We start from the raw sequence: 26,304 nt of genomic DNA on the forward strand, positions 1-26,304 counted from the left end.
GTGAAATCCCAGTTTTACAAGGAAACTTGAGATCGTGCTTTGTGAGATACTTCTATTTATATATATGTCGGTAATGAATTGCAATGGTTGGCCGCATAAAATGTGATTTTTAGGTGTGCACCATCGAGCTCCCGATTACTATTTTCATTTTCTTCAGATCTTTTTGTCTGTCTGTCTTTTTTTTTTTTTGTGACGGGCCAACATGCCTCCTGGCTGTCCTGTTACCTGTTTCTTTTCCTACATCCTAAAGATTAAATATGATAATGTTGGAGCAATGGTTTCATGAATTTGAGCCAAGACTTAACCGTAGTCATTCATTTTAATCTGAAGTCTTAGGAGAATTCTAATACTCAGTGTTACCGGTCACAGAGAAATGTGATCTAAAGCACAATGAAATTGTGCCTCACGCTCAGGAGAACGGCCAAAACAGAGACTGGGGGATGCCCCGTGCTGGCGTGGGTGCAGGGAAACTGAGGCGGGTGTGGGGAACTGAGGCGGCGCGCTTGAGCTGCGGGTTTGAAATGACAAACAGCTGTGGGAGGACGGCTCGGTAGCTCACTCATACGTTCAGAAGCCCGCGATTCTACTCCTGAGCATCTGCAGACAGGAAAGCACCTGCCCACGAGGAGACAGGTGTACGGCGTCATGACACAAAGGTATTCGTGATTGCCAGGAGCTGGAATCGGTGCAGAGGTGCCTCAGCTGGGCCAAGTGTGACTCAGCGGAAGGGCAGCCGGGCACCAGGACTCTGTGTGGTGGTCAAAAGGGGAAACGTAGCAGCGTGCCCAAAAACTGGGGGAAAAGAAGCCGAGCATCAAAATACGACATATTGTAGGGGTCTGTGTGTGTGAAGTTTCTAGAAAAGGCCAAAATGTAGAGACAGAAAGCCCATCACTGTTTCCCTGGGGCCTGATGTGGGAGCGGAGGTTAATTGCAAATGGCACACAGAAACTTCCGGGGCTGGAAATGGGCTAACACTGGTTGTGGCCATGGTTCTTCACTATGTAAAGTCTCTAAAAGTCATCAAACTGTACAGGTAAAAATGGTTAAATTTTACAGTAGGCATATTGCACCTCAAAAGGGCCCTGGAGCAAGCAACAGTTTTTGGGGGGGAAACGCCGTTCTGCTCGGAGCCTGGCGCGCGCCGTGGCCGGTGTGGTCGCGGGAACCGCCGGTGCTGGCCAGGCCGCTGTGTGTCGTAGGTGCTTGCCTAGGGGTGGTTTCATCCATGATTTACGTGCAGACGCTCCGTGGTCGATCCCTAATGATGGCCACGTAGGACTCGGGGGGTTTGTGACAGGTATGGGCAGGCAGCGTTGAAGGAGAAAGCGGACCCCTGTGCCAACAGCCACGGTGGAATGAACGGGGTGCAGAGATGCAGGGACTCTCTGGGCTTGGCTGACCTGCATCTGCGGCAGCCCACAGGGGGAGTGGACTCTGGGTCCCACCGGCGCCTCTGACCCTTGGAGAAAGGCAGGGAAACGCCGTGTGGCCCTGAGTACCCGAGTCACAGTCCATCCGCGCAGGGGCCAGCAGCCTGATGACCCTCCGGCGGGGCCACCGCCTGTGAGGATGGACCACCCGATCGGGCCGGCTGGATTCTTCCGCTCCTCCACCTGCTTCACACAAGGACACCAAATGACCACCCGTTCATCAGCATCTCCCTGACAAAAGCGTGGAGCCGCCCCTGCTGCCGGGATTCGCTCACGGTGCCCGCCCTCTTCCTGAGCCCGACCGCCTACAGGGAGGAGCAAGATGCTTTGGACAGATTCCCTTTTAGCTTGAGTTATCCAGAGTCCGCCCCTGGGCTCACAACCCCAAGTCCCCAGTTGACAAACACTCTATATGATTTTGATGAGCTCACCTCCAGGATTCTCTCCCCACAGTGCACAGCTGTGGTTCAGCGGTGCAGCGTTAGGGACTCATGCCTCTGCGTTAAGCATTGTCCTCTCTGGTGGTTCCTTCTGAAAATCCGGAGCTGCTGGTGGGGGGCGGCCCCTTTAGCTCTGTCCATCATGCTTGAATGTGGGTGGGTTTGCTGGTGAGCTGTCTCGTGCCCAGGCGCGCGCCGCCCCTGCCTTCTCGGGATGACCAGTCTCTACCTCCCACGGCGGACAAGCACTGGAATCAGCAAGTCAACACGGCTGAGTTTGCCGATCATGCCCCACTAAAGCCAGGTGGGGTCGGCCTGGGCTCTCCTCTATCTGGTGACTCAGGGGGTTGACCCACGCCACCCACCACCCTACCTCGCCCCACGGGGGAGAGAGAAAGCAGAGTTGTCACGCTGGCTCTTACCCGCCTCAACCCAGAAGGGACACACATCACTTGCACGCACGTTGCGTTGGCTGGAAGGGGTCAGGGACACGTGTTCTTCCCAGGAGCTCGGGAAAGGGAGAAGCTGCAGGTAGGGACGCACACGGGGTGTGTGTGCTTCTGGCAGGAGAGAGGATCCTAGGAGCACAGGGACCGCCGGCCACGTCCGCCTCCTCCATCCTGTTGCCGGGGCAGGACCCCCTCGCCCACGGCAGTAACGTTTCTCCATACTGACGTGACGCAAACGTTTCGAGGACAGACACTCCAGCTTTGGAGAAATAACATACATGTCTCTCAACTGCCTCCTTCCCCAGCTCCATTGTAAAAATGTGACCTTTCTTGGGGAAGTTGATGTCACATACTCCACTTGCCATCCCAAAGGACGGTCCCACTTAATAACTCGGTTACAGCCCTGGACCGCCCGGAGACGCGAGCCTTCTTAAATTGAATTGTTTTCTTGTTTTGAATGAGCGTTCTGGAATGGAATCTCCATCTCGTATTGGAAGTAAATTGATGGATAAGTGAAGTTGGACGCCTGCATCCCCATGTGCCCCGTGAATGAATTGGAAGTAAATGAGGTGGGAGGTGGGCTTCCCTATAGAGACAGAACGCAGAATTACTGGTCTGTCACCGCCAGCCCGCGGAGCTGTTAGCATGCGTCCTCAGGGAAGGAGGGAAATTTGCTCGGCTGCTGTTGGAGACAAGCTGCTACTCCCCAGGACTGATCTGTTAAATGGTTTGCTATTGTGAGTCTGTTTCTCCCGGGGTAAGCGCTGGTGAGGACGCAGGCCTGCCGTAGCTCGGGAACGAGTCTTGTTAGCTTCGGTGACTGATGCGCTTAGCACAGCTGTCCGCATTGAAAACCCACACGCCCGGGCCTTTGGAGGCCGATTCAGGGAGGCAGACTCCCTTTCGATCAGAGCCCTGGGGAGCTCAGCGGGGAACGGGGATGGGTGGGGAGGTTGCGTCTGAATAAAGACCCCGGGAGAGGAGGATGGAGCCATGCGGACGTCTGGGGGAAAAGCATTCCAGGCAGAAGGAACAGTGCCTGCGAGGACTCGGTCACGTTCAAGGCGCTGCAGAGGCCGTGGGGGCTGGGAGGCATGTGCGTAGAGGAGAGAGGATGAAGAGGGAAGCAGGGAGGTGCCAGGAGCCCACATCTGTCCCGGAGACTTTGGCTTTCGCTCTGAAGAAGATGGGAAGCAGGGGGAGGCTTGAGCAGAGCAGGGACGTGATCGCATTCAGGTTTAAGGGGCTCCCCCTGTGTGCTGTGCGGGGACTAGGCTGTCTTGAAATATGGCCCAGCCACATAGGTTAGCTAATGCTTGAGGCCGGCACCATCCTCCCTGCACATCAAAGGGGGCCCTTGTTGGCCATGGGGTGGGGTCTGTGCCAGGAGCAGACTGCGCACATCACACACAAGGACCCTTTCCTGTTCCCCCGAGATGGGAAGTGAGACAAGTTGGCTTCACAGCACCCCATTGATCCGTGCTTCAAAACTCGGAAGGGACGCAGGCTCCGACAAAGAACGCCTGTACTGACAAAGGGTCAGCGAGGAGGGGCCGCTCATTGAGATGCAGGGGGGAGGCACGCTAGGCGGGGGCTGTGATTAATGACACACCGTCTAGGAACGTTCGGGCTCAGGACACGGCGTTCTGAGTCACAAGAAGCTGAATTCACGGAAGAAAGAGGGAGCTGTTGCCCGCGTGCCTGTCAGTGTGGGGATGGGGCGCCCTGGGGTGAGCCCCCACCTGCTGGTCAGCATCTGCCCTCCCAGCCGTGGCCCCGGGGCACGGCCCAGCTTACTGCCTCAGCTGCCTGATGAAGGGACCCCCCCAAAATAACCTTCCTCTGCCCAGATGCCCGAGACGTGGGTTCCACAGCGTTTAGGAAAGGGGGGGTCTTTGGGCTCCTGCTGACCCCTAGCGCAGAGGAGTTAAAGATTCTTCGTCCCCGGGAAGAGGGCAGCCAGTCACCTGGTCCTAAGAAGGAGGTGTGCACCCCCCAGCCCAGGTGCAGAGGCAAACCTCTGACCCACATAAAGCTGGTGCTTCCCCAGCGGTGGCCAGACAGCCGCTCCGATGTCCCTTGGCTGGTGAATGGATGCACAAACCATGTTCTGTCCACGCACTGGGATGTTATTGGCGTGAAAGGGAGTGTAGTGCTGACGCGCATTACGACACGGACGACCCTCGAAAACGTGACGGTCGGTGAGAGAAGCCGGTCACAGAGGGCCACGGCCTGTGTATGACCCCAGTTGTGGGGAGTGTCCAGCAGAGGCGAATCCGTGGACAGGGGCCTGGGGGGAGGGGAGGGAGGGCTGAGGGACCTGGGGTTTCTTCTGGGGTGATGGAAATGTTGGGGAACCAGATGTAGCCGGCGGTCTGTCTGTTGCCTGTGAGGTCGACGGTGTCTGAATTGTATCTCCGTAAAGTGGGGGTTTTCTAAGGCACGTTCCTGAAAGGTTTAATGTATGCATTTGCTTTTCCAAAGTCACTTCACACTATTTGTAGGGAGACTGGTGTCGGTGGGGGCAGTGGCCTCCCCTCCCCAGCCGCACACCTGCCCGCTGTGCCTTCCTGGGCAACAGAGCCCCCTACCCGTGGCCCCGTTTCCCACCCCGTGAGGTGAGGAGCATCGGAGCACCGGCCTCCCCACGTTGTCAGCAGGAGTGACCGCATCAGGACACGCAGAGATGCCGGGAGCAGCCTTCAGTGCTTGGAGAGACTCAAAACCATGAGGTGGCCTTGGTGGGGTTGGTGTTCTCAGCACTGACGACAGTGCTAACAGCCCGGCTCGGTGTCGGCTCACAGGGGCCGTTGGCATCAAGGAGGGAGCTCAGGGGAGGGGGCTTGGCCGTCAGGAGGTGGGAGGATTTGAGTGTACGTCCCCTGGGCCTCAGTTTCCCCCACTGTGGCAACAGTAATGCATCCTACTCTGCCGTGTTGAAGATCAAATGTGGCAAGGATCCACGAGGACGTTCTCGGCAGAGGATGGAGAGGCACCCTGTGGATTTATCCCCCCAAAAGGAGATGATGGAAGTCCTCACCCTCAATGCCCGGGAATGGGGTCTGTGCCCATGACATCAATTCAAGACAAAGTCACTGGGGTTTAATGTACCATGAGCTCACGTCCCCTCCCGGCCCTTCCACCTCCTGGCCCTGGCTGCTCCTGGACGACCCAGAGCAGCTGCAAGGAGGAAATGACACAGCAGTGGTAGCTTCCATGTCCCCATCAGCTCTGCATTCCCCACCGGCGTCTCCCGGAGGGTTTTTAAAATCAATTTTACCAGAACATCACGCAGAACTCTGGGGGATCTGTTCACTAGGAAATGGGCAGGGAGGAGGCAGTGGGTCCAGTCTGGCCCTGCTCCATCCGGCCTGCCGCCTGCAAGCTGGCCAGTAATAAGGTCCCCCTTCCCTCCCTGATGAGAAAGACTGTCAGACTGAGCCAGGCAGCTGAGCGGGGTGTCTGCGCTCGCCGGGCGAGAGGGAGAAGCACGTCGGTGGGTGCAGTTTTGAGGCTGCCCCTGCAGCGCCCGTGCGTGCACATAAGATATTCTTAATCACAGGATTATGTAAACCACCGGTCGCACCTAACAAAGTCAGTCTGTTAATCTGATGGCCCTTCTCCGGACTCCTCTGCCCTGAATCCAGAACCTTCATTTCAAGCACCTTCATTGATCAGCATACAACTGGTTACTGGGCGGCCAGTGCATCATTTTAACTAGGATGCCTTGATTTGAGAAAACGAGTGCCCTTTTGGAGTTTTTTTTGTTTTGTTTTGTTTTGTTTGTTTTGCTATTGCAGATTAGGGTGAATTGTCAGTCTCTGCTGGAGGCTTGCTCTCAGACACAACAATGGCATTACCACCATCCCCTGCCTTTCCCACCATGCAGGCCACCAGCTAGCACCCTGGCCTTCTCATGGTTACAACACTAGACATGTCGCCTGTCTTTGTGCAATGGCTCAAGCGTGCGAAGGAACATCTACACGAGTCAGCCCTAGGTTTGCCAGAGTTTAACAGAAAACTCTCAAAACCAATAGCTACAACGTAAAGGAAGTTTATCTCACACACCTAAGTAAGTCCAGGGCCACTCCTTAGTTACCGGAGATTTAAGTTTCTCCTATCTCTCTGCCCCACTGTGCTCAGTGAGTGATTGTGATTTCCAGGTTTGTCTCATGGTCCAAGATGGCTGCTCATGTTCCAGCCATTGTATTTGTATTCCAGGTGGCTGGAAAAGGGACAAAAAGAATGGAGATTTCCTGAAGTGTCACATAATATTTCTGCTTACAGTTGGACTGGAACTCTTCTCAAGCTTTGAGCAGCATCAGAATCACCTGGAGAGAAGGTTAAAACACAGGCTACTGGGCTCCACCCCCAGAGTTTCTGACTTAAGTATGTGTGGGGTGAGGCCCAGGAATCTGCATTTCTAAAGTTCCCAGGTGATGCTGCAGCTGCTGGTCTGGGCAGCGTACTTTGAGAAGCCCTGTGCTAAGTCTCCGTCACAGGATCACCCCTAGCTGCAAGGAGACTGAGCAGTTTAGTCTGTTAGCAGGGTCCTCTTCCCCCACCCCGCTCCCCAAAACACTGTAGCTCTGTTACTAAAGAAAAAGAGGAGAATGGATACCGAGTGGCAAACAGCCCCTTTTTGCTACAATGTCATTCATGTTTATTTCCTCTAGCCATTGCCTTTTTCGGGTCACTTCTGGGGTTCAGAGGGTTTTTGTATGTTGCTGCCTAGACACACCAGACAGCCACATTTCTTGCCTCTCCGCAGAAGAAGGGCCATCCAGAAACCAGGTGCTTCCTTCCTCTCCCCCAATCCAAACACCAGGAGAGGGAACTTTCTGCTCCAGAGGGATGGGGTGAGGGGGAAGCCCTTTTTCCCTCCTGATTTTGGCCAAGACGCTTTTTTTTTTTTAAGATTTTTATTTATTTATTTAACAGAGAGAGAGAGAGAGCACAAGCAGGGGGAGCAGCAGACAGAGGGAGAGGGAAAAGCAGGCTCTCTGCCGAGCAGGGAGCCCGATGCGGGGCTTGATCCCAGGACCCTGGGATCATGACCTGAGCCGAAGGCAGACACTTGATTGACTCAGCCACCCAGGTGCCCGTGGCCAAGACGCTTTTGTCAATACTTGTGAACCCTCTGCTGTCTTGGGAATTTGGCGAGTCTGTTTTGTCTGCCCAAATGTCTCAGCTATTCAGATCTCTCAACATATTATCCTAATGGACAGACCTCACCATTGTTTGGCAGGCAAGAATTGGGGAGAAGCTCTTTTTCTTTACTTGAGGAAGGAGGAGCTTTATCACTCCCTGGAAGGTCGGTCCGAGACCCCCGGTTCACTGAGTGATCAGCAACAGCAGGCTCCGCCTTGCTCACACCCTGGGGATCAGCTTCAAGGGTCTGCAGCCTGCAAGCAAATCCCATCCCCACCACTCCTGGGGGTCCTGCTGATGATCCGTCCTGATCGAATTGAAAGCTTAATTAAGCGGGTCCTCCATCGACTTGCAAGCAATGCTAAATTAGTTCCCAATTCAGTTACAGTTGAATGCACTCCGTCTTACCGCTGAGAGCTCGGGGGTGATCCGGTGACATAGGACATTGAAATCCAGAGTCACGGCTCTTGGACTTTGTTTCCCGGATGGGGCTAATGTTCATGGAGCAGCCACCTTTGTGCCAAGCACTGAGCCGGGGGGTTGTGTACCTTCTCCTCGGGTTCTCAGAAGACCCCTGGAGGAAAATGGGATTACCCCATCTCACAGATGAGGAAGACAAAGCAAAGAGAACAGGACCTGGAATGCCACAAAGCAAGTGTGCAAACAGCAAGATGGGTGCTCTGATTTTGTGTTCACTGAAGCAGTGAGGGTCTCGGCCCCCCAAACGCTGGCAACTGGACTCTCTTCTTGATTTCCAAACCTGGACCTTTGATCTCCCCAGAGCTTGCTGCCTGATCCAGGGTACCATCCGGCTGCCACGAAGGTCCCTCTGCTAGCCCATGGCGTGCTTCGCCTACGGACTGTGCTTCATCTGACCTGGAGGAAGAGCTTGATGACTTTCTTGTACCTCCATCTTTCCTCTGGGAGGGGTCATTTGTAACATCCTCCATGCTGAAGGCTGGAAGGGCCAGTTGTCGGAGCTTCCTATTATTCAGGTATCCATATCCTCCCCCCTAGAGCTAAAACTGTGTGCAGGGAAGCAAATACCACAAAAATAATCTCTACTGTGAATTATGACCCACCTGTAAAATTAGCCACAATTCAAATACCCCTTCCCGTTCAGCATGAGTCCTTGCACTTTGGTGGGTCCAATGCCGTTTGTGGGTCCAGAGCATCCGGGACTCCCGCAGCAATGCGGATTATCGCGGGGCATACCTGCCACGTCCGGCAAACGGTGCAGGTGTACTGTGGGCTGTGGGACAGGTTATCAATGGCCAGCTGGGGACCCAGTTCAGCAGAGTGGGTTACAACTGAGGCAGAGAAAATCCATCAGGATGCCAACCCCATTGGTCCAGCAAAGCAGAAGGACCTGACCCCCAGAGGAACAGGAGAGGCCCCCAGGGGAGTGCACTGAGAGCCCCATCATTTTAGGAAAATGATCTTCTTGTCCAGGGAGAGGCATCGATTTCCCAGAAAGGGCTATTTAGTATTTTACACTCTGTAGGGACACATCCAGTGTCTATTACATATTAAAACTTCGGCCAATTCAAAAACTATTCTTGGCTCTTGAGTCGATATAAAAGCAGACCGTGGGCAGGATTTGGCCCCTGAATCTTGTTAATCAGCCTGCAAAAGTCTAACGTCCTGTGAAAGGTATGCAAGGTTGTCACAGACACCTTCCCTTCCTGTAAATATTTAAATTAATTAATTAATTTTTTAAAAATTAATGCTAAGAAGCAGCGCATGGTTGCCATCTCTACCCCAGCATTGACAATGAATCAGTAAACGGTAGACCTCCTGTTAATCCAGGTCACTCTGAGCCGCCTTCCTCGGGGAAGAAGTGAAACTCTCAGTCCGCAATTGGAGGAGACCCCAGCAGGACATGCTGGGCTCTGTCCGCCTCCGTGATGGTGGAGGATGCACCTCCACGGCTTCTCCCTCAAAGCCAGGTGGGGAACGTGTGGATTGCAGAGTAGCTGGCTCATCTTACACCCTTCACAGGAGTGGATCGCTGCTCTGACCACAGGCAGAAAGAAGGAGGCTTGGATTTGAGTTCCTGGAAGCTACCAAAGGGTTTGGATAGAAACTGGAAGTATTCTCGTGCCCCTATCCAGTGGCTCCCCTGGAGTCCAAGGCAAGATGGACCACCTATCCATCATACTTAGGCTCACCCAGCACTGACTCATTTTCTAGACTGTCAGTGCAGTGTGGAGGGAAAGAACCATATACACGGTATATACGACATGTAGATCTTTCTATCTGGATAGAGGGAGATGCATTGATCCACAGGCTGTCCCTCTGTGGCACAGGCTGAAGCCGCAGCCCTCAGACAGAATTTCTTCCTCAGAAGCCTCAACTTGGCATCTAAAAGCCTTCGACTGATTAAACCAGGCCCACCCAGATTGTCTAAAATAATGTTTTCCTGACAGTCAACTGATTAGGAGCATGAATCACATCTGCCTAATTACATCTGCAGAGTAGCACCTAGACTAGTGTCTGATGGAATATTGGGGACTGTTGCCTGGTCAAGTGGACATGTAACCGCCCACGTGTTGTCAAGAATTTCAGGAAAAGGCACTAATGCGCCATTGCTCAGAGTTTAGTGGAGAACATGACCATGCACAGCAGTACGGCAGTGTGTGTGCCTCCCGGCCCAGCAATTCCATGGGCACAAGTTGGTGCTGGAGAATCTCGAATGGGTGCACAGAAGGACAGAGAGCTCGTCATCATGGCAGAGTCTAAAACTTCCTGGACTCCCATCAGTGGGCGAACGGAAAAGTAGAACATGGAGAAGCCATACGATGGACATCTAGCTGCTCCCCGAGACAGACTTAGATCGGTGTGTAGATGTGGATCTCAGCCCAGAGCTACGGTTCAGCCAGGTGGACACGGACAGAGCGGGAAAACGTAACTGAGCAAAATGAAGACGCAAGCGGAGGGAAGTCCAATATGATATGCTGGTGTAAACTGCATAGAACATATGTTTGTACAAAACGTAAACGGAGGGAACAATGCTGCAGTTTCTTTACGGATGTGGGAAGGTGATAAAAGTCCAAAATCACAGATGCCAAAGATGGACATCAAGTTCCCAGTGGCGGTGCCTCTGGGAGCATAATCATAATCCAGGAAACTGGATTTGAGGAAATGAGGGATTTCAAAGTTATGAGCCCTATTTCCTCTCTTTTACGAAAGAAAAGCAAATCTGAAATGCACACAAAACACAGTAACATTCTGTCATTCCAGACTCTGCGTGTTCAGTGCTTGCGACACACGCGTCCTATTTGTTATCTTCTATGCGCACACGCACACACACAAGCACACGCGCGCACACACGCACACACACACACACACGGCACAGAGGCGTGGGCTCACCTCCGCATGCTGATTGTCCTGCCCCACACACCCAGTCACGCAGACCAGCCGCCCTCCCCGTCAACACAGACTCTATCCTGGGCCCTGACAGGCAGCGCGTAAACATTGTCAGAGGTAATCTTTGCAACGACACTAATTATTCCCAGGTCCACAGCCCAGAAGCAGATGCTTGGAGAATTTAAATAACAGCAAGAAAGGGACAGAACCCAGACTCACGGCTGTTCCGTCCCACAGAACAGGTGTTTCAGCCCCGAGGTGCACGTTCAAACCTGGTGAGGTCACCTTCATGCTGCGTACCCCGAACAAGCCACCTTATCAGCCCTGGGCCTCAGTTTCTCCGTCTGCGGACCGGGGAGACTAAGACTACCTGCTTCATGGGTTGAGGGTAGAGATGACTGTTGAGCGACACCTGGCTCATAGCAAGAGCTCCCCAGATGCAACCTGGGGTTTTTATTAACAAGGCTTCTCCATGGCTCACAGCACATCCGCCTTGAGAGAGGCTGTTCTGCCCTGTCTGGAAGGTTCTCCCTTCAGCGGGTTCTGTCCTTGGTCCTGAGCCCCCACCGTTGGTGTAAAAGCCAGGCATCCAGCCTCGGAGCTGCAGGTCCCACCTCTGGGTATGTGACCCAAGGGTGAGGGGGACCGGGTGCTCCTTGGAGGCCAAGCCAGCCGTGACCCCAGCTGTGGCCTTCCCAAGGCTCTCTCCCTCCTTCTGTGCTGAGAGATGGCTCACATGCCCTAAGAGGCACCGTCTCCAAGTCTGTGCTTGAGCGGTTCTTAGCACAGTCACAAAGCTAGGCCACTACCCGGTCCCAGAAGGTTTCCATCACCTACAGATTCAGCTGCTGCCCTTTGAACCACCGCCGTGCCTTCCGCTTCCCCTTCCCCGCCACCGCCAGCAACCCTCCATGCACACGGATTTGCTGTTCTGAGCACTTCCTGTGGACAGGACCCAGCACCATGTGGCCTTCTGTGGGCTCCTTGCACTCAGCACCATGGTTTCGAGGTCCGCTCACATGGGGGCACAGGCCCATGGGTCATTGCCGTCTGTGGCTGGGCGTGTCCCGTGCGTGGACGGACCACGTTTGCACGCCCCTCTTATCCCTCCCCCAGAGAGCGTCATCGGGGTCAAAACACACCCTTCCGTCTGTTCCACGCTCCAGAAGTAATTCTGTGTTCTTTCTTTATTTAGAAATTAAAAATACGATTTGTAAAACTACAGAAGACAGCCAAAGCAATTTACATTTATGAGGGCACCTCACACAACAAAGCGTGTTTTCTCCGAAGCCTCGGGCTCTCTTCAAATTTGAAACGACAGTGATTTAAAGTCCCTGACTTTATTGATCCTTTTGAGCAGAGCAGGACTGTGGTGGAAAGAGGTGGAGGGCAGGAAAATACCGGAGGAGGAGAGAGGAAATGCTTCCCAGTCAGAGTCGTGCCTCTGTCATGCCGATTCGGCCGGGAAACGGGGTACGGGTCTGCTCTCCTGGTGCTGGAGCCCGCGGGCAGGGGACACCGTGCCCGCAGGGGACAAGTGCCTTCTGTGAGCTGAGCAGCGCACAGCTCCCAGGGGCTGCAGGTGAGGCAGTACCTGCTCCGGCCAGCCCTGCTCAGAGGCGCTCCCCCCGAGGGCCCGGGTCGGGGGGCTTGAGCGGGTTTCCGAAAGCAGGACAGTCGTGTGAATTTCAATAGTGTCCTCGGCATCTCATCTAAACACTGAATTAGCCTTGACTGAAAAGGGATTTGGGAGGACAACCAGCCACGTCTACCTCTGTGTCTGCCATCAGTTCATACGTGTGCGTGCACACACATACTACACACACGCACACGGACACACACCATACATGCATGCACACGTGTATCCCGCAGGCATGCACACTGCACACCACACATGCATGCATATGCTCACACATGCATATCTCGTGTGCACACGCATACTACACACGCACACAGACACACACCACGCATGCATGCCCACGTGTACCCCACAGGCATGCACACTGCACACCACACACGCATGCACATGCATATCTCGTGTGCACACTCTTACTGCACACGTACACACGCACGTGCACACACCACACATATCCCACAGGCATGCACACTGCACACCACACATACACACATGCTCACACATGCATATCTCATGTGCACACTCGTACTGCACACATGCACACACGCATGCATGTGCACACACCACACATGCATGCATATGCGTATCCCACAGGCCTGCACACCACACACGCACGCACATGCTCGCACATGCATGTCACATGTGTGCACACTCGTACTGCACACATGCATACGCACCTGCGGACACACACATGCACGTTTGGCTCTAGGAAAGCTCTCCATCCCACACCCCCGTCTCCCGGGTCCTTGGGGCCAGATGCATGCCCTCCCCTGCCAGACCTGGCCAACATGCCCAATCCAAGCCTGCATTTCTCTCTGTTCTCCCTGCTTCCACAGTGTTTGCTGCTGCTTTCCGTAATCCTACGATTTCGGGGAAGCGGGAAACTACAATCCAATCTGAAAGCGGCTCCTTTGTAGGGATCAGAGGGCCGTGCAGGAGTTGCTACCTCCTGACCTCTCGAATGGTCCAGGCCCCCCTTGGAGAGACGGCCAGGGCTCCGCCCCAAGGACTCAGTCCCACAGCCCTGGACACACCCTGCGACTTGTCTTCCCGCAGGGTCCAAGCCTCACCACCACTGGTTGCCTCTGCTAACATCACGCGTTTTTATGCCAACGGGTCTGTCCCCTTTCTTCATGACAGCACAGACTACTTTTCAAGGTGCTGATAAAGGACACGTCTTGGCCCCGATTTGCAACGTGGTGTCCAGAGCTGTGTTACAGCACAGGACCGTCTTCTAGGGCTACCATAACCCATGACCCCAGGCTGGGGCTTCATCAACAGAACATTCATTGCTCCAGAGGCTGGAAATCCAAGATCTAAGTGTCCACGGGCTTGGTTTCTCCCAAGGTCTGTCCTCAGCTGCATCCCTGATATCACTTCCTATTCTTATAAGGACACCAGTCCGACTGGGTTGGGATCACCCTATGGCCCCATGGAACCTTAATTACCTCTTTAAAGATACCTCCTACCTTTAAACACAGTCACACTGAGGATTGGGGTTCTGGCATATGGATTTGGGGTCGGGGACACAATTCAGTCCACAGCACACACAGATCCCGACCTCAGAAAATCCCAAGTCTAACCTAGAGAGCTAAAACAAGCATCCAGCTCATCAACGGAGGGTGTGGGTGGCAGAAACCAACATCAAAGCATGCCCTTAAATGCTTGCTAAGTGATTATAGGAGCACTAACCAGGTGTCTGAAATAAAAATGTCAAAACTAAACTTACCACTGTAGGCTGTTCCTGTTGCTATTTCTACAGATGGTCTCCCCTTTGTATCAGTCAGGTTGAAGTAGGACACGTGACAGTAACAAGCAGCCCCTAGTTCTCCAGCATTAATCTTCTTAAAAAAAAAAAAAGATGGATTTATTTGTTTATTTGAGAGCGAGAGCACATGGCGGGGGCGGAGCAGAGGACAGGAATGTCCCATAGACTCCCTGCTGAGCGCAGAGCCCCATGACCCCGAGATCAGGGCTTGAGCCGAAGCCAAGAGTCAGGCGCTCAACCGACTGAGCCACCCAGGAGCCCTATTCTTATTTCTTGCTCAGACTCTATACCTGGGGCTGGTCCACAGAGGGGCCCGTATTCACAGTGACTCAGAGCCTCAGGCTGATGGAGCAGCTACCATCTGGAATATTCCTGGTCCCTCTGCCTCAGGAAAAGTCCCTACGGGAACACGGGTAACTGCTCTCGGCCAGGAGTGACCCACATGTGTCAGCTCACAACACTGACCGGAATTAGTCACACAGCTCCCGCCAACCACACAAGCTCTGTGCGGGAAACACAGTTTTATGACGCATCCTAAGTTGGCCAGAAGCCAGAAGGCAGGGGGTCTGTAGCTTTGTCCACACAGGTCAGCCTCGCGGGCAGAGTGGATCCAGAGGGACCCACAGAAGACACTCAGCAGGTGACCTACACCCCGGCACTTCTCCAGCCGAGCCCACTGGCCTGTGCCCTCTCCCCGGCCACAGTTCAAATGGGGGCGCTCGACTCGGCCCAAGCCACCGACCCCCAGTGCTTCCTCCACCCATTTGGAGTCTCCGTGACCATTAATCCTCTGTTCCTGCGGCTTCTGGTGGCCGGTGAGACCCAAACCATGTCCACCCCGTCTGAATCTTGACATGACTCACTTTAGGTGGAGGAGTGTGTGTGTGTGTGCGTGTGAGTGTGTGTACCTGCAATGACCGCTAGGAAGCTAATCACAGTTAACCCACGAGGGAGTTTGCTGGCTTAATGAAGCTATTAGCCAAAGACCATTCTGAGAGAGAAAATGTAAAGACTGAGCTCTGAGCACATTACCTGTAATGAACCTGAAAATGGACTTGGGGAGTTTCTGTGGTATTCTTAGCATCTGTAATGGCCGGTGTGCGGGCCGCCACATTGCCATCCCAGCACGGGAATCCTGTGGACCCAGGAGCAGAGCCGGCAGAGGGTTATTTAATGCCGGCTGGTGGGCACCAGCATCAGAGAGACGCTGGGACTCGACTCATAACCGGTGACTCTCATCTGTGCTCTTGTTTAAGGCAAAAGGCCATTTCCGTGTCCATTGCTTCCCTGGAGAAAGAAGTGAGAAAGTCTCTTTCTCTACAACTCCTGCTTCAAAGGGGAGCAGTGTTTCTGGAGAAACAGACTTTGGGAGGAATCGGCCCAAAGGTAAAAGGTGCTGATAGATGTCCCAAAGCCACAGACCCTTTTTTTTTTTTCCATTCTCATTTGTCCCTAAAAGGAAGGATGACAAAAGTACCTCCAGACCCAAAAGAGACAGTACTTTCTTATCACTTTGAGCATCACTCCCTGTGTGGGAGATGTGACGCTCATCATTTTGCACGAAGTTGGAGTGCCCGGGATGAGCTGAAGGCCCCAGAGCTGCGATGGAATGGGCTCGCATGGGCAGCGGAGGAAGAGCCTTCGGTTGGCATAAAAGTCTGCACAGAAGACGCCGCCCCAGCCATCTGTGTCCACCACCAAGGTCCAGCGGTCCTGGGCCTCAGGGAACAAAAGTGACTCACTCACTGGTCTTGTTTGCCGCACAGGAATCTCCTCTCTCCCTCTTCCCACAGCGACCTTTTTCCTGGGTGAATGGTGTGAGTCACAGGGCACCATCCTCCCCTGCACAAGGGACGAGCATTTAGCCCCCATGAGACCAGTCTGCCCCCGCCCCCCGGCCCGAGAACGTGGGCCTCGGGGAGAGAAATGGCTGAAGCTGTTCGCTCTGCTCCACTCTGGAAACGCTGCCCCTTCCTCCCGGTTTTCAATATCCTGGAAGCGGATCAGGGGCCTGCCTTTCCAAGGCCTGCCACAGCTTTTCCTTTGACCCCGGGAGTGGCCCAGGACCCAGCTGATAAGAACCCGTGTTAGTTTCCAGCCGCTATACAAGATTAATACCAACTTAACAGATGACAGTTCTGGGCATCGGAAGTTGGAAATGAGTCTTACGGAATTAAAATCAAGGTGTTAGCAGGGCTGGGTTCCCTCTGGAGGACATAGGGGGGGATCTGTCGTTTTCCTGCTCCTAAGCCGCCCCCCCCCATATCTCCTAGGTCGTGATCATATCCCTCTGACCCCTGCCTCGGTCCCCTCCCTCGAGCCCTCTTCCTCCGACCCCCGTGATCACCTCCTATAAAGGACTCTCACCATTCCCCTGGGTCTGCCCCAGATAATCCGGGATAATCTGCCCATCTCAAGATGGGTCACTTAATCACAACTGCAAAGGCCCTTAGACCATGTAACAGAACAGACTCACCAGTTGCGGAGATTAGAGCTCGGGTATCGGGGTGGGGAGGTGGGTTACTCCACCGACCACAGCACCTTCCTGCTCAGACTAGCTGGAGTTCATTTCTGTTGCCTACAACCCAAACCCAACCGATGCATCACTTCCACTTGGTCTCTGCAAAAGAAAAAAATATATATATCTCACCGTTGCAGTTGGTAACTAAGAAGATGATCCTAAATAAACTAAATTGTAAATGTTCTTGGAAAATTGGAAAAGAATGGCGTTTTTTGCCCAAGTTCTAAGGGGAGGGCTACGGCGTCTTGTTCTCAATGAGTACCGCCTGGCAAACACTTCGGAAGGTTCTCCCTACCATTCAAGAGCACTGACTAGCCCCCTTGACCCAGGTACGTCTGCTTCTTCTGACAGGACACTGAAATTCTGAACACTGCCATTCTCACGGGAAAGACGGTAGCCCTGCCCATCAAGGTGGTCTCTGTGGAGGAGAACAGCGCCGTGATGGATATCTCGGAGTCGGTGGAGTGCAAGTCCACAGACGAGGATGTCATCAAGGTAAGCGCCCCCATTAATCATCCGCATTAGACTGACGGGAACTTCCCTTGCGTATCCCATTCGCTAAGAAGGTTCGACCCCTGGAAGTAAGAAATTCAGCTGGTTGGTTTATGTACAACACACTTCCAGTCACTCCTCTAAATTTTCCCATTTTGGTTTTTCCATTTGGTATCACTCCCAACCTGGTGTTCATCAGGTATGCCTTGGACTGTGCTTCAAACCCCGAATATGCCCAGTAAGCAAGAGGGTGATGGTGGGGGGGGGCAGCGGTAAGCCAGACGTGCCCTGGGCTAGAAGGACGGCCCGTCCTCGCCTGCTGCTACTCGTGGCTGTGAGTAAATGGGAGTTCTGCACTGCTGTCTCTTCAGGAGAAACTACGCATTTGGATCTTATGTAAAGATCGCTTCCGTTCCCGCATGGGCAACCAATTAATTTTTTTCATGAGCAAAAAATACATCTGCAGTGTGAGTCCGGCCTATGGGGCGGCTGTTGGAACCACTGATAGGGCAGACCGTGAACCCTGGGTCCAATCCAGCACCCCCTCTGTTGTGTAAATAAAGTTTTATTGGAACATGGCCATGCAAACCTATTTCTGTATTGTCTGTGGTGGCTTTTGCATGACCACAGGAGGGTCCCGCCGTGGTGACAGACGCCATCTGGCCCGCAAATCTAACACCTTTATTATTTCGCCTTTCCAGGGACAAGTTTCCCTAGAAAACCCCTGCTCTAGAGTCCTAAGTTCCTTGAGAGAATGACCCTAGTTCTTGGTCTTCCCCACCAACATTTGCCGCGATAATACACCCACAATACTTGCCAAGGAGTAAGACGGCACGAGGGCTGGTCCAAGCCAGAAATGAACCGTTTGGTCTTTCTCCATATGTTTTGTAATCCTGGAAACATACCCAGAAGAAAACATAAAGAACCAAGGCAAGCAAGCAGATAATGCTTTTTTTCCCCTTAGATAGGGTCTGACACATAGCGTCAGAGTCTTTTCTCTGGTGTTAGAAGCAGCACGTGTAAGTCGGAGAGAACCGTACAAACCGCTGAGTGCGGAAGTGGGGAAAGATCCTTCCCTGCAGACGGCAGCCCCCGCTCGGCCACCGCTGTCCACCGCTCTCGGCGCCTCGGGCAGAGGGTGGCGCGCAAGCCTTCTAGGTTACGGCAAAGTCCCAGCGGCGACAAGGGGTCCCAGCAGCACCAGGATAGTCTCACGGCTTTCTGGCCACTGCGGGCAGCGTCTCGAGGAAGAGATGCTTTTCCCTAATTCCCCCAAGAGTGATTTCTGGGCTGATGGCGGCCCCCAAACCCACGGCACCTTACAGAAGACCTGAGAGGCCTGTGGGAGGAGGGGGGAGGGGATGAAATTCTGAGCCACACTGTCCAAGAGAAGCAATGTGGGCCACGCATGTGGTTTAAATGTCTCCAACCGTCACATTCGGAAAAGGAAGAAAGGGTGAAGCTAATTGCTTTAAATGCATGTATTTAACCCACTATATGAAAAACATGATCATGTCGACATGTGATGAGTATAAAAATGATGAATTTATCGGCACCCAGTCTTCCGAATCCAGTGTGTACGTACACGTAGGGCCTCTGTCCAATCCGACTCCACTTCAGGGCTCCCCAGGCCCCGGGGCGAACGGCTCCTCCATGGGACGCAAAGATCTCACCTCGGGGGCAGAATTTCACGATGTCGGCACTAATGGATATTTTGTGCCGGGTAATTCCTGGTTAGGGGGCTGTCCTGTGGGCTAAAGAACCACTGCTCCAAGGAAAACATGCCCTTCTTCTGGCTGGACAGTCACCCCGCTTACCCCACTTTCTTGGTGAGGCCAAGGTGGGGAGCAGGCCCTTGGTTGCATCTGGAGCCTGCCCTGCCCCAGCCATGGTCCCGCACCCCATCCTCGGCGACCATTGGTCTTTTTGACTGGTTTGCAATTCCCCTAAGAGCCAGGACCCCTGGTAAGGAAGTGTGACCCTTTGAAAGGACACATTCACACTGATGACTTTTCTAGGTGGGTTAAAATGTCCATCTGCGAGCCTACAGAACCCCCAGAAAGAATTCGCTGCCGTTGTTGACATAACTACCTTTAGCTGGTCTTAAATGAGTTGGTCATGGAGCCTTTTCTTACTATTTTAGAGAGTAGGAAAAGAGAAGCTAGTATTACTGGTAGTTCCAGGAATATACTAGAATCTCCAGGAATAGAATCAGTATCTTTAGGGAAACAAATGTACCCAAACTAAAAATTGCCTCCTGAAATGACTTTGGAGTTGGTGCCCCAGGCTGTTGACGAAGCAACGGGTCGTCCCAGGTCAGCAGAAGCCGAGTGGGGATGTCGGCCAGGCTTGGCAGACTCAGAGTCCATCCCCAGGACACAGACTCAGCCCGTGATTCGGGGTCCGGTGAGGCCAGCGATACTCGCAGAGCTGGGGAGGCACCGCTCGGGGTGCCATTGGGGGGGCGGGGAGGGAACGTGTCGTAAGCACCTGCCCTGCAGCAGGTGCGTGAGGGTCTGGATTTGGACAGACCTGAGCTCTGTACAGGATGTGGAAGGCTCTGACATCCACCCTGAGTGCAAGCTGACAAACCAACCTGCCCCAGTTTGCTGGCGGAAGACGAGACCCCTGGTCGGAGACAGAGGGTGGCCAGTGTTTCTGCATCTCCTGACCCAGATGCCTGAGCTCTTCTCCCCACGGGGTCATGCCAGGGGCCACACCAGGGACCCCTGCACACGCAGGCTCGGTTATGAGAGAAGAGCCCTGGGCTTCGGGGGCCTGAGTCCATAATAACAGGCCGCAGACTGGACCAGGTGGGCACCTTGATCTGGGACGTCCGGTTCCCAGAGCCGTGGCAGCCATGCACGTCCGAGGCGCCCGGTCAGAGCGGCAGATGGACTGAGTCAGAAAGCCCGCCTGTCCTTCTCCACGGAGAGAGACAACACCTCTGTCATGCTTGGCCACACGCGTGCCTGGCCCGTGCTCTTCAGGGGGACCCTATCTCTGCCTTCCGAGGCTGCTCGCTAGATGGGCGTCCTTGAAAAGACCATTCAGACAAAGGCAGTCGAGACTTTGTAGGATGTGCAGGAGAACCACGGGGAGTTTCTTCCAAAGCTTTCCCGGCTTCACCGTTCCGAGCTCTGCATCTTGGGCAATTTGTACATCCCCTGCCCTGCCCAGTCTCCTTCGGAAAGGGGGACGGTCACAGTCCCTGGTTCAGAAGGCCATTGTGAGGATTACCAAGTGTCATCAATCAAGTAAGGGACTTGACCTAGTAGCCAACACATGGAAAGGACTTAACTCTGACCCTGGTTAGCTCAGGGGACCCTTCGACAGCCCTATGACGTAAGTCGGGACTGCGGGCCGAGCGCCTACAGGCATAATCTGTGTGCTATGCATGCTGTTGCTAAAATAATTAGAATTGCAACTTATTTTGTGCATACCATTCAGTGATATTTTAGCAAACTTCCTGGGCTGGGTAACCATCACCATGACCCAATTTTAGAATTTTCTTGTCACCCCATTTGCCATTAATCCCCATCCCCCGCCTCAGCCTGGGCCCCCACTAATCTACCTTCTGTCTCTATAGATTTGCCTTTTTTGGACATTTCATAGAAATGGAGTCATACAATATGTAGTCTCTTATTAAAACAGCTCGGCGATCATTTCTAACACATCTCTCTTGACACATTGATGCATATCCATATCTAGAAAAATAATTTTTTAAAAATGGGATCACAAGACACAAACGTCTTTTACCCCGATTTTTTTTAGCCGGCAAATCTACACACACACACACCCCCCGGTGGCGCACCTGTCAGCCCCCAGGGATCAGTGTTGACCTGCCCGCCCTCCTTCTATGGCTTTCTCCACGCGGGCAGGATCACGCACACGGATCAGACACACAGAGAAGCGTGGTCTGACCCGGTGTGTCTTGCAGAGATGGGCCACAGCATTGAAACAGCTCTGCCTGTCCCCTCCTCTCGCCTGCGACGCCCCCGACGTGTCCCCGACCGGGTGCTGAGGGGTCTGCAGTGCGCTCGGCACTCCGCGTTTGGGTTTGCAGGCATCGAATGTGAGTGGGGGGCTGGGAGCTCCTTGAGCGTCTGTGGGGATGTCCCTTCAGCAGGAGGAAGAGTGGCATCCCAGGGACAAAGGCCTCGGGAACAGTAACAGGGACGGATGCGTGACGTGGACGAGCAGCCCCAGGACCCCCGCAACCCCCACGGAGTGTTTGCTGTCCCCATCTGTCCCCACGCCAGCCAGCGTCTTTGGAAGAAAGAGGCGTCCCGCAGCCGACGACGGGGCGTGGGGTCGGGGTCCTCTGCAGAGCTCCCCGGCTTGCGGTTCGCGAGGTCACGGTATCTTCACAGCATACGTTGAATCACATGCTGGTTCATTCCGGGAGGTGTACCCGGGCGGTTCTCTAGGCACCATTCTGGTATCGGGGCCTCAGCGATAAGTAAAACACATGGAATCGGGCATCACAGTGATGGAGAGGGGCAGACGGAGCCGAGCCGAGCGCGTGAGGATGACAGGTGGTGGTGAAGGTCGGGGCGGCGAGGGGGGCGGTGCTGAGACGGGCCTGGGGCGGGGCCCCTCCGGATGGGGCGGTCTCCGAACAGGACGCAGTGGGCCCGTTTGCAGGGAAGTGACAGCTGTCGGTGCCCACCGTAACTGCACCCCTGTTTGCACCATGCTCCCCGTGCACCCCCTCATTCTAAGGGGCAGATGCTGGGCTGCCCCCTCAACCCTCCTGAGGCCCCCGGTGCCGAGGCACCACCCGCAGCAGGCTGGGGGTGACGCAACTTGGAGCATCGTGACGGGATTTCCGGCGCAGCCCCCCTGACCTCCAGGGCACGGTCCTGCCTAAGGCCCCCGGTGCTGAGCTAACAGGAGGGCGTATGGCGGCCAGGTGCCCAGGTCTCCCGGGGCCCGCGGTGCCTGTGTTCATTCCAGGACGGGTAGTGCCACCTCGCTCGGGTAGAGGCCTCAGTTTCCCCTGGGCCCTGCTCCTTTGGGCCCGAAACTTCCTCTCTGCTGAAGGTGCTGTTGATCCACAAGCTCCGAGTCGTTGGGAAGCTGGGTCTGTGAGGCCCGGGGCAGAGTGGGCAGACTTTCCCTGGGAGGGAAGCGCACACCCCACCCTCACGCCCACGTCCTCCCGAGGACGCTGGGAGAAGCAGCTTTATCTCCAAGAGCCAGGGGTTAAAAGCAAACCGAGGACTGCAAAGAAGTTCCTGGAACACAGGGGGCCGGGCGACAGGCCCGGCCAAGCCCCTTTCCAGCTGTGTCTCCACTGCCAAGTGAGGATGCTCCGGCACGAGAGGCTCTCCTGGCGCCAGAACCCTGCTGCGGAGACTCCAAGTGCAGGTCAGGTGCACGCCCGTGCCCCCTGCCGGCGCCTTCCTCCAGCTCCCTTTCCGTCCCCTGCGAAACCGCGAGACACCCGCCCTCACCTGGGAAGTCTGTGGTGTTCGGGTGGTGCACGCAGAGCGGGCGGACGGTGCTGCCCATCCAGGCAGACCCAGCACGGGGGTGCTCGCCCTGGGCCGGTCGTGCCCCCCCCCCGGGGGACACGAGGTGATGCTCGGAGACATGGGCGTTGTAGTGACTCAAACAGAGGGGGCTACTAGTGTCTGCTTGCTGGAGTCCACAGAGTCGCTAAACGTCCTACCGTGCCCCGGACAGTCTGATCCCAGAGAAGCATCCCGGCCCAAATGTCGAGAGCCCCAGGCCTCGGGCTTTACCATCAGAATTGTGATTTCCTCTAAGAACAGGATCCTGCTGGATATTCTGGTTTGGATTTTAAGTAGATCACCCCGGCAACCCTGAGGTCAACACTATTATAAGCTCATTTTGCAGATGAGGGGACTGAGGTCCAGGGAGGTCGAGTGACTTGCCCAAGGCCACACGGCCAGTAAATGGCAGAACCGAGATGCAAACCCAGGTCTGCCTGATCACCGGGCCTGTGTGGTCTGCGGCGTCTCGTGCGCTCAGGCGAGGTTGAGAGCCCGCTGCTCTCCCCACAGCCAGATGTCGGGATTTGCCTAAGGCTGCACTGGGCAATATGGCAGGTACCTACCATGTGTGGCTATTTAAATTAATTAAAATGAAAGAAAGTGGAAGTTTCAGCACCGCAGCTGTCCTCATGAGGCATGGGGCCTGGCTGCCATACCGGACGGCGCACACACAGGACACTTCCAACATCACGGGAAGCTCTATGGGGAACGCACACCCAGAGCCTTCGACCGGTAGGAGCCGTGCGACACCCGCATTCCGATGGGAGCTGAGTGGGCAGAAATGGATGCCCGGGACTGGCCAGCAAGGAGCAGGTTGCTCTGACCCTCTGTCTTAGGCTACAAAGAATAACTGTCCTAATAAAAGATCTTTGCGAAAGATTAGGCCATTTATTTTGGAGTCAGATTTTACTGGAGCCAAGAGAGGCTCCATCTGGGTTTGCCTAATAGGTAACAGAGGTTTTGAAGCCCCAGGAATTCTGCAGCTGGGAGCGCGGGGTAGAGGGGTGCACACTTGGCTCCCAAACCCCCTGCCCCTCTGCGGCCTCGCTGCTGAAATCAGTTCGACAACAGGGATTTGGTGCCGGGCAGCATCGCATGCCCACCTTCCCAGTGCTCCATCCCACAGCTCTGTCAAGGATTCCGTGCTTGCTGAGGGAGGAAGCCTCTCCAATTGGCTTAAGGAGTAAGGCGAGAAACTGTCCTGTGCATGGCAGGTGTAGGCCAGTGTTGGCTTCAGCCACAGGTGGGTTCAGAAGTCAGTTTCTCTGCATCTCTCCTCAGCTCTGCCTTCACCGGTGCAGGTATCATATTTTATTTTTGGCTTTCTGTCTCTTGGCTCAGTATCCTTTGTGCTGCTTGAATTCTCAGACAAGTTGTCCTGTCTCAGGATGGCTGCAAGTGGCTACAGAACCTTATTTTTGCATGTAGAATTCCAGCAGAAATGAGCGAGTGCCTTTAGTCCAGCCTGAGAGGCTCTTGAGATTCCCTCTGATTGCACCAGCTTAGTTCATGTATTCACCCCTGAGCCAGGCGCTGTGGCCAGAGGAACGCGAAGCTCTGTTTGGATTAGGTCGTGGTCACATGACCCTATTCTTGAGGCTGGAAGTGGGGCTTCATCCAAACCTCTGGACGGACGGGCGGGAAGTGAGGATCTGCCAATGAAGCAGGGGCTGGGGGTACAGGGAAGGGGACGTGTGCCTGGAATGGGGCTCCTCCCCCCATCCCCTTCCTCTTTGTCACCCGGGCTTTCCCTGTCCCAGGACCTTCCTTCCATTTCTTAATTTGGCCTGGTTAGGAGAAAGGGCTGCTCTAGCCCCGCCCGTGAGCCGCTTTCCCTCCTTGGTTTTTCTTGGTGACATTAGTCAGAGCAGGGACCTGCCCCAGTGGAGCCATTGGCCAGGAGGAGGCGGTGCAGTCTGACTTCTCTGGGAGTCTCCCGGCAAGCCTGTGTCCCTGGTTCTCCAAGGAGGACGTGGCCTTGCGGGTGGCTGTTGAAGCCAGCGGGTGATTGGCAAGGAAGTGGACATCTGGCGTGTGGACGGCATGGATAGAGTGTTCCCGAATCAGAAGAGGAAAACACCCATCAGAGAAATACAGCTGACTTGCTTGAGACTCGGACCAGCTGACCTATCAGCTCCCCCTGGCCCCCAGCTCCCAGAGGGGAGACAGGTGTGGTCGCGGCCAGGGGACCTGGTCCTGGGGCCCTAGGACTGCCCTCCCGAGACATCCCCTTCCGTCGTGTGGCTGGACTGTCTCCATGCTCATTGCCTGGGGACCTCTGTGATCCCACCCTCTGCTCCTCGCTCCCAGTGACAGAGTGACAGCGCCAGGTTCGGGCGGCTGTCCCCCTACACCCCCTCCCAGGTAGCTCTGCCAGGCCTGGGGGCTCAGAAGCCATGGGGCACCCAGTCCCATCACCACGGGACTGCTCCGTGCCTTGTGTCCTGGATCCCAGCACTTTAGGATCTCAAGTGACATCACTGGAGGAGAGAGAGGGGCAGACGTCTCCCTGGGGATGGGGGTGTTGGGGACCCGGCACAAGTACTGGAGAGAGAGGTATTCTGTCTAAGACTCTGACTCTGGAAGCTTCTTTCCAGGCTCCTCCTCAAGGCAGGAACAACCAAAGCCCCTGTAAACACACTTTTGGGGCTAAGGCGGTCCGTGTGCCTGACCCTCCGCAGATGCCCCATCCGCTGGCCCAGTCTGCCCGCCCGCTGTGTGCCAGGCACTGGGCTAATTCCTGCATTTGCAGGATTTCTGGTTTAATTCTCCTCGCAGACCTGAGATGCTGCTGTCGCCCTGCACCACATGCCCTGCCTGCCTCCCACACGCGTCTCCTCCCACCTCCCCTGTGCTTCTGCCGTGGTGAGCCCTGGGCGTTTGCTCAGAGGGTAGATACTGAATTCGCGTCTACACACGCGATGGGAACTGTGTCAGCGGCAGGTGCACGCCATGCAGCTGGACCGCGGCGATCTCCTCGCTCTGTGGACGTATATCAAATCATCAAGGCGGACGTCTTAAATACATACAACTTTGACGCATAAAAGATATCTCCGTTAACTTTCAGAGCACACCAAAGGCTTTTTTTTTTTCCTTCAAAAAACCACGTTGCTCCTACACGTCCACGACGGGGCACGTGCTCAGGGCACGGGGCTGCGACTCTGCTCTCCCAGTCACATGGGTTACGGTGTGTGCTGGCGTGAGACCGGCTTCCGGAAAGAGAAGGAAAGAAAGCAGGTCTCATACGTCTCTTGTCGGTGAGCGCCTTGGCACGGAGACGTCACAGAAGGAAGACCACGTTATCACAGACCTCAAGCAATGTCTTCATATCCATTGTCCTTCCTAATTCCGAAAGTGAAAGAACAGATAGGACTTTTCACCAGTTGCATTGGCAAAGATCATTAAAAAAAAGAAGAAGAAAGAAGAAGAAGAAGAAAGAAGGAGAAGGAGAAGGAGGAGGAGGAGGAGGAGGAGGGGAAGAAGAAGAAGAAGAAGAAGAAGAAGAAGAAGAAGAAGAAGAAGA

At 54.6% G+C, this 26,304-nt stretch overlaps 1 protein-coding gene across 2 annotated transcripts in view; it reads left to right on the forward strand.

Annotated features, from left to right (window-relative positions):
• TMEM132C (transmembrane protein 132C) overlaps positions 1-26,304 on the forward strand; it is a 316,599-nt gene that overhangs the window by 263,319 nt on the left and 26,976 nt on the right. For both annotated transcript variants that reach the window (XM_073888846.1, XM_073888847.1), the window contains one exon: positions 17,119-17,262. In XM_073888846.1, coding sequence (XP_073744947.1) covers positions 17,119-17,262 — 144 coding nt within the window. The remainder of the gene's footprint in view (positions 1-17,118; positions 17,263-26,304) is intronic.

Source organism: Callorhinus ursinus, unplaced genomic scaffold, assembly GCF_003265705.2.
Source record: "Callorhinus ursinus isolate GAN/ISIS: 27379988/994484 unplaced genomic scaffold, GSC_fseal_2.0 scaffold97, whole genome shotgun sequence".
NCBI classification, from domain to species: Eukaryota; Metazoa; Chordata; class Mammalia; order Carnivora; family Otariidae; genus Callorhinus; species Callorhinus ursinus.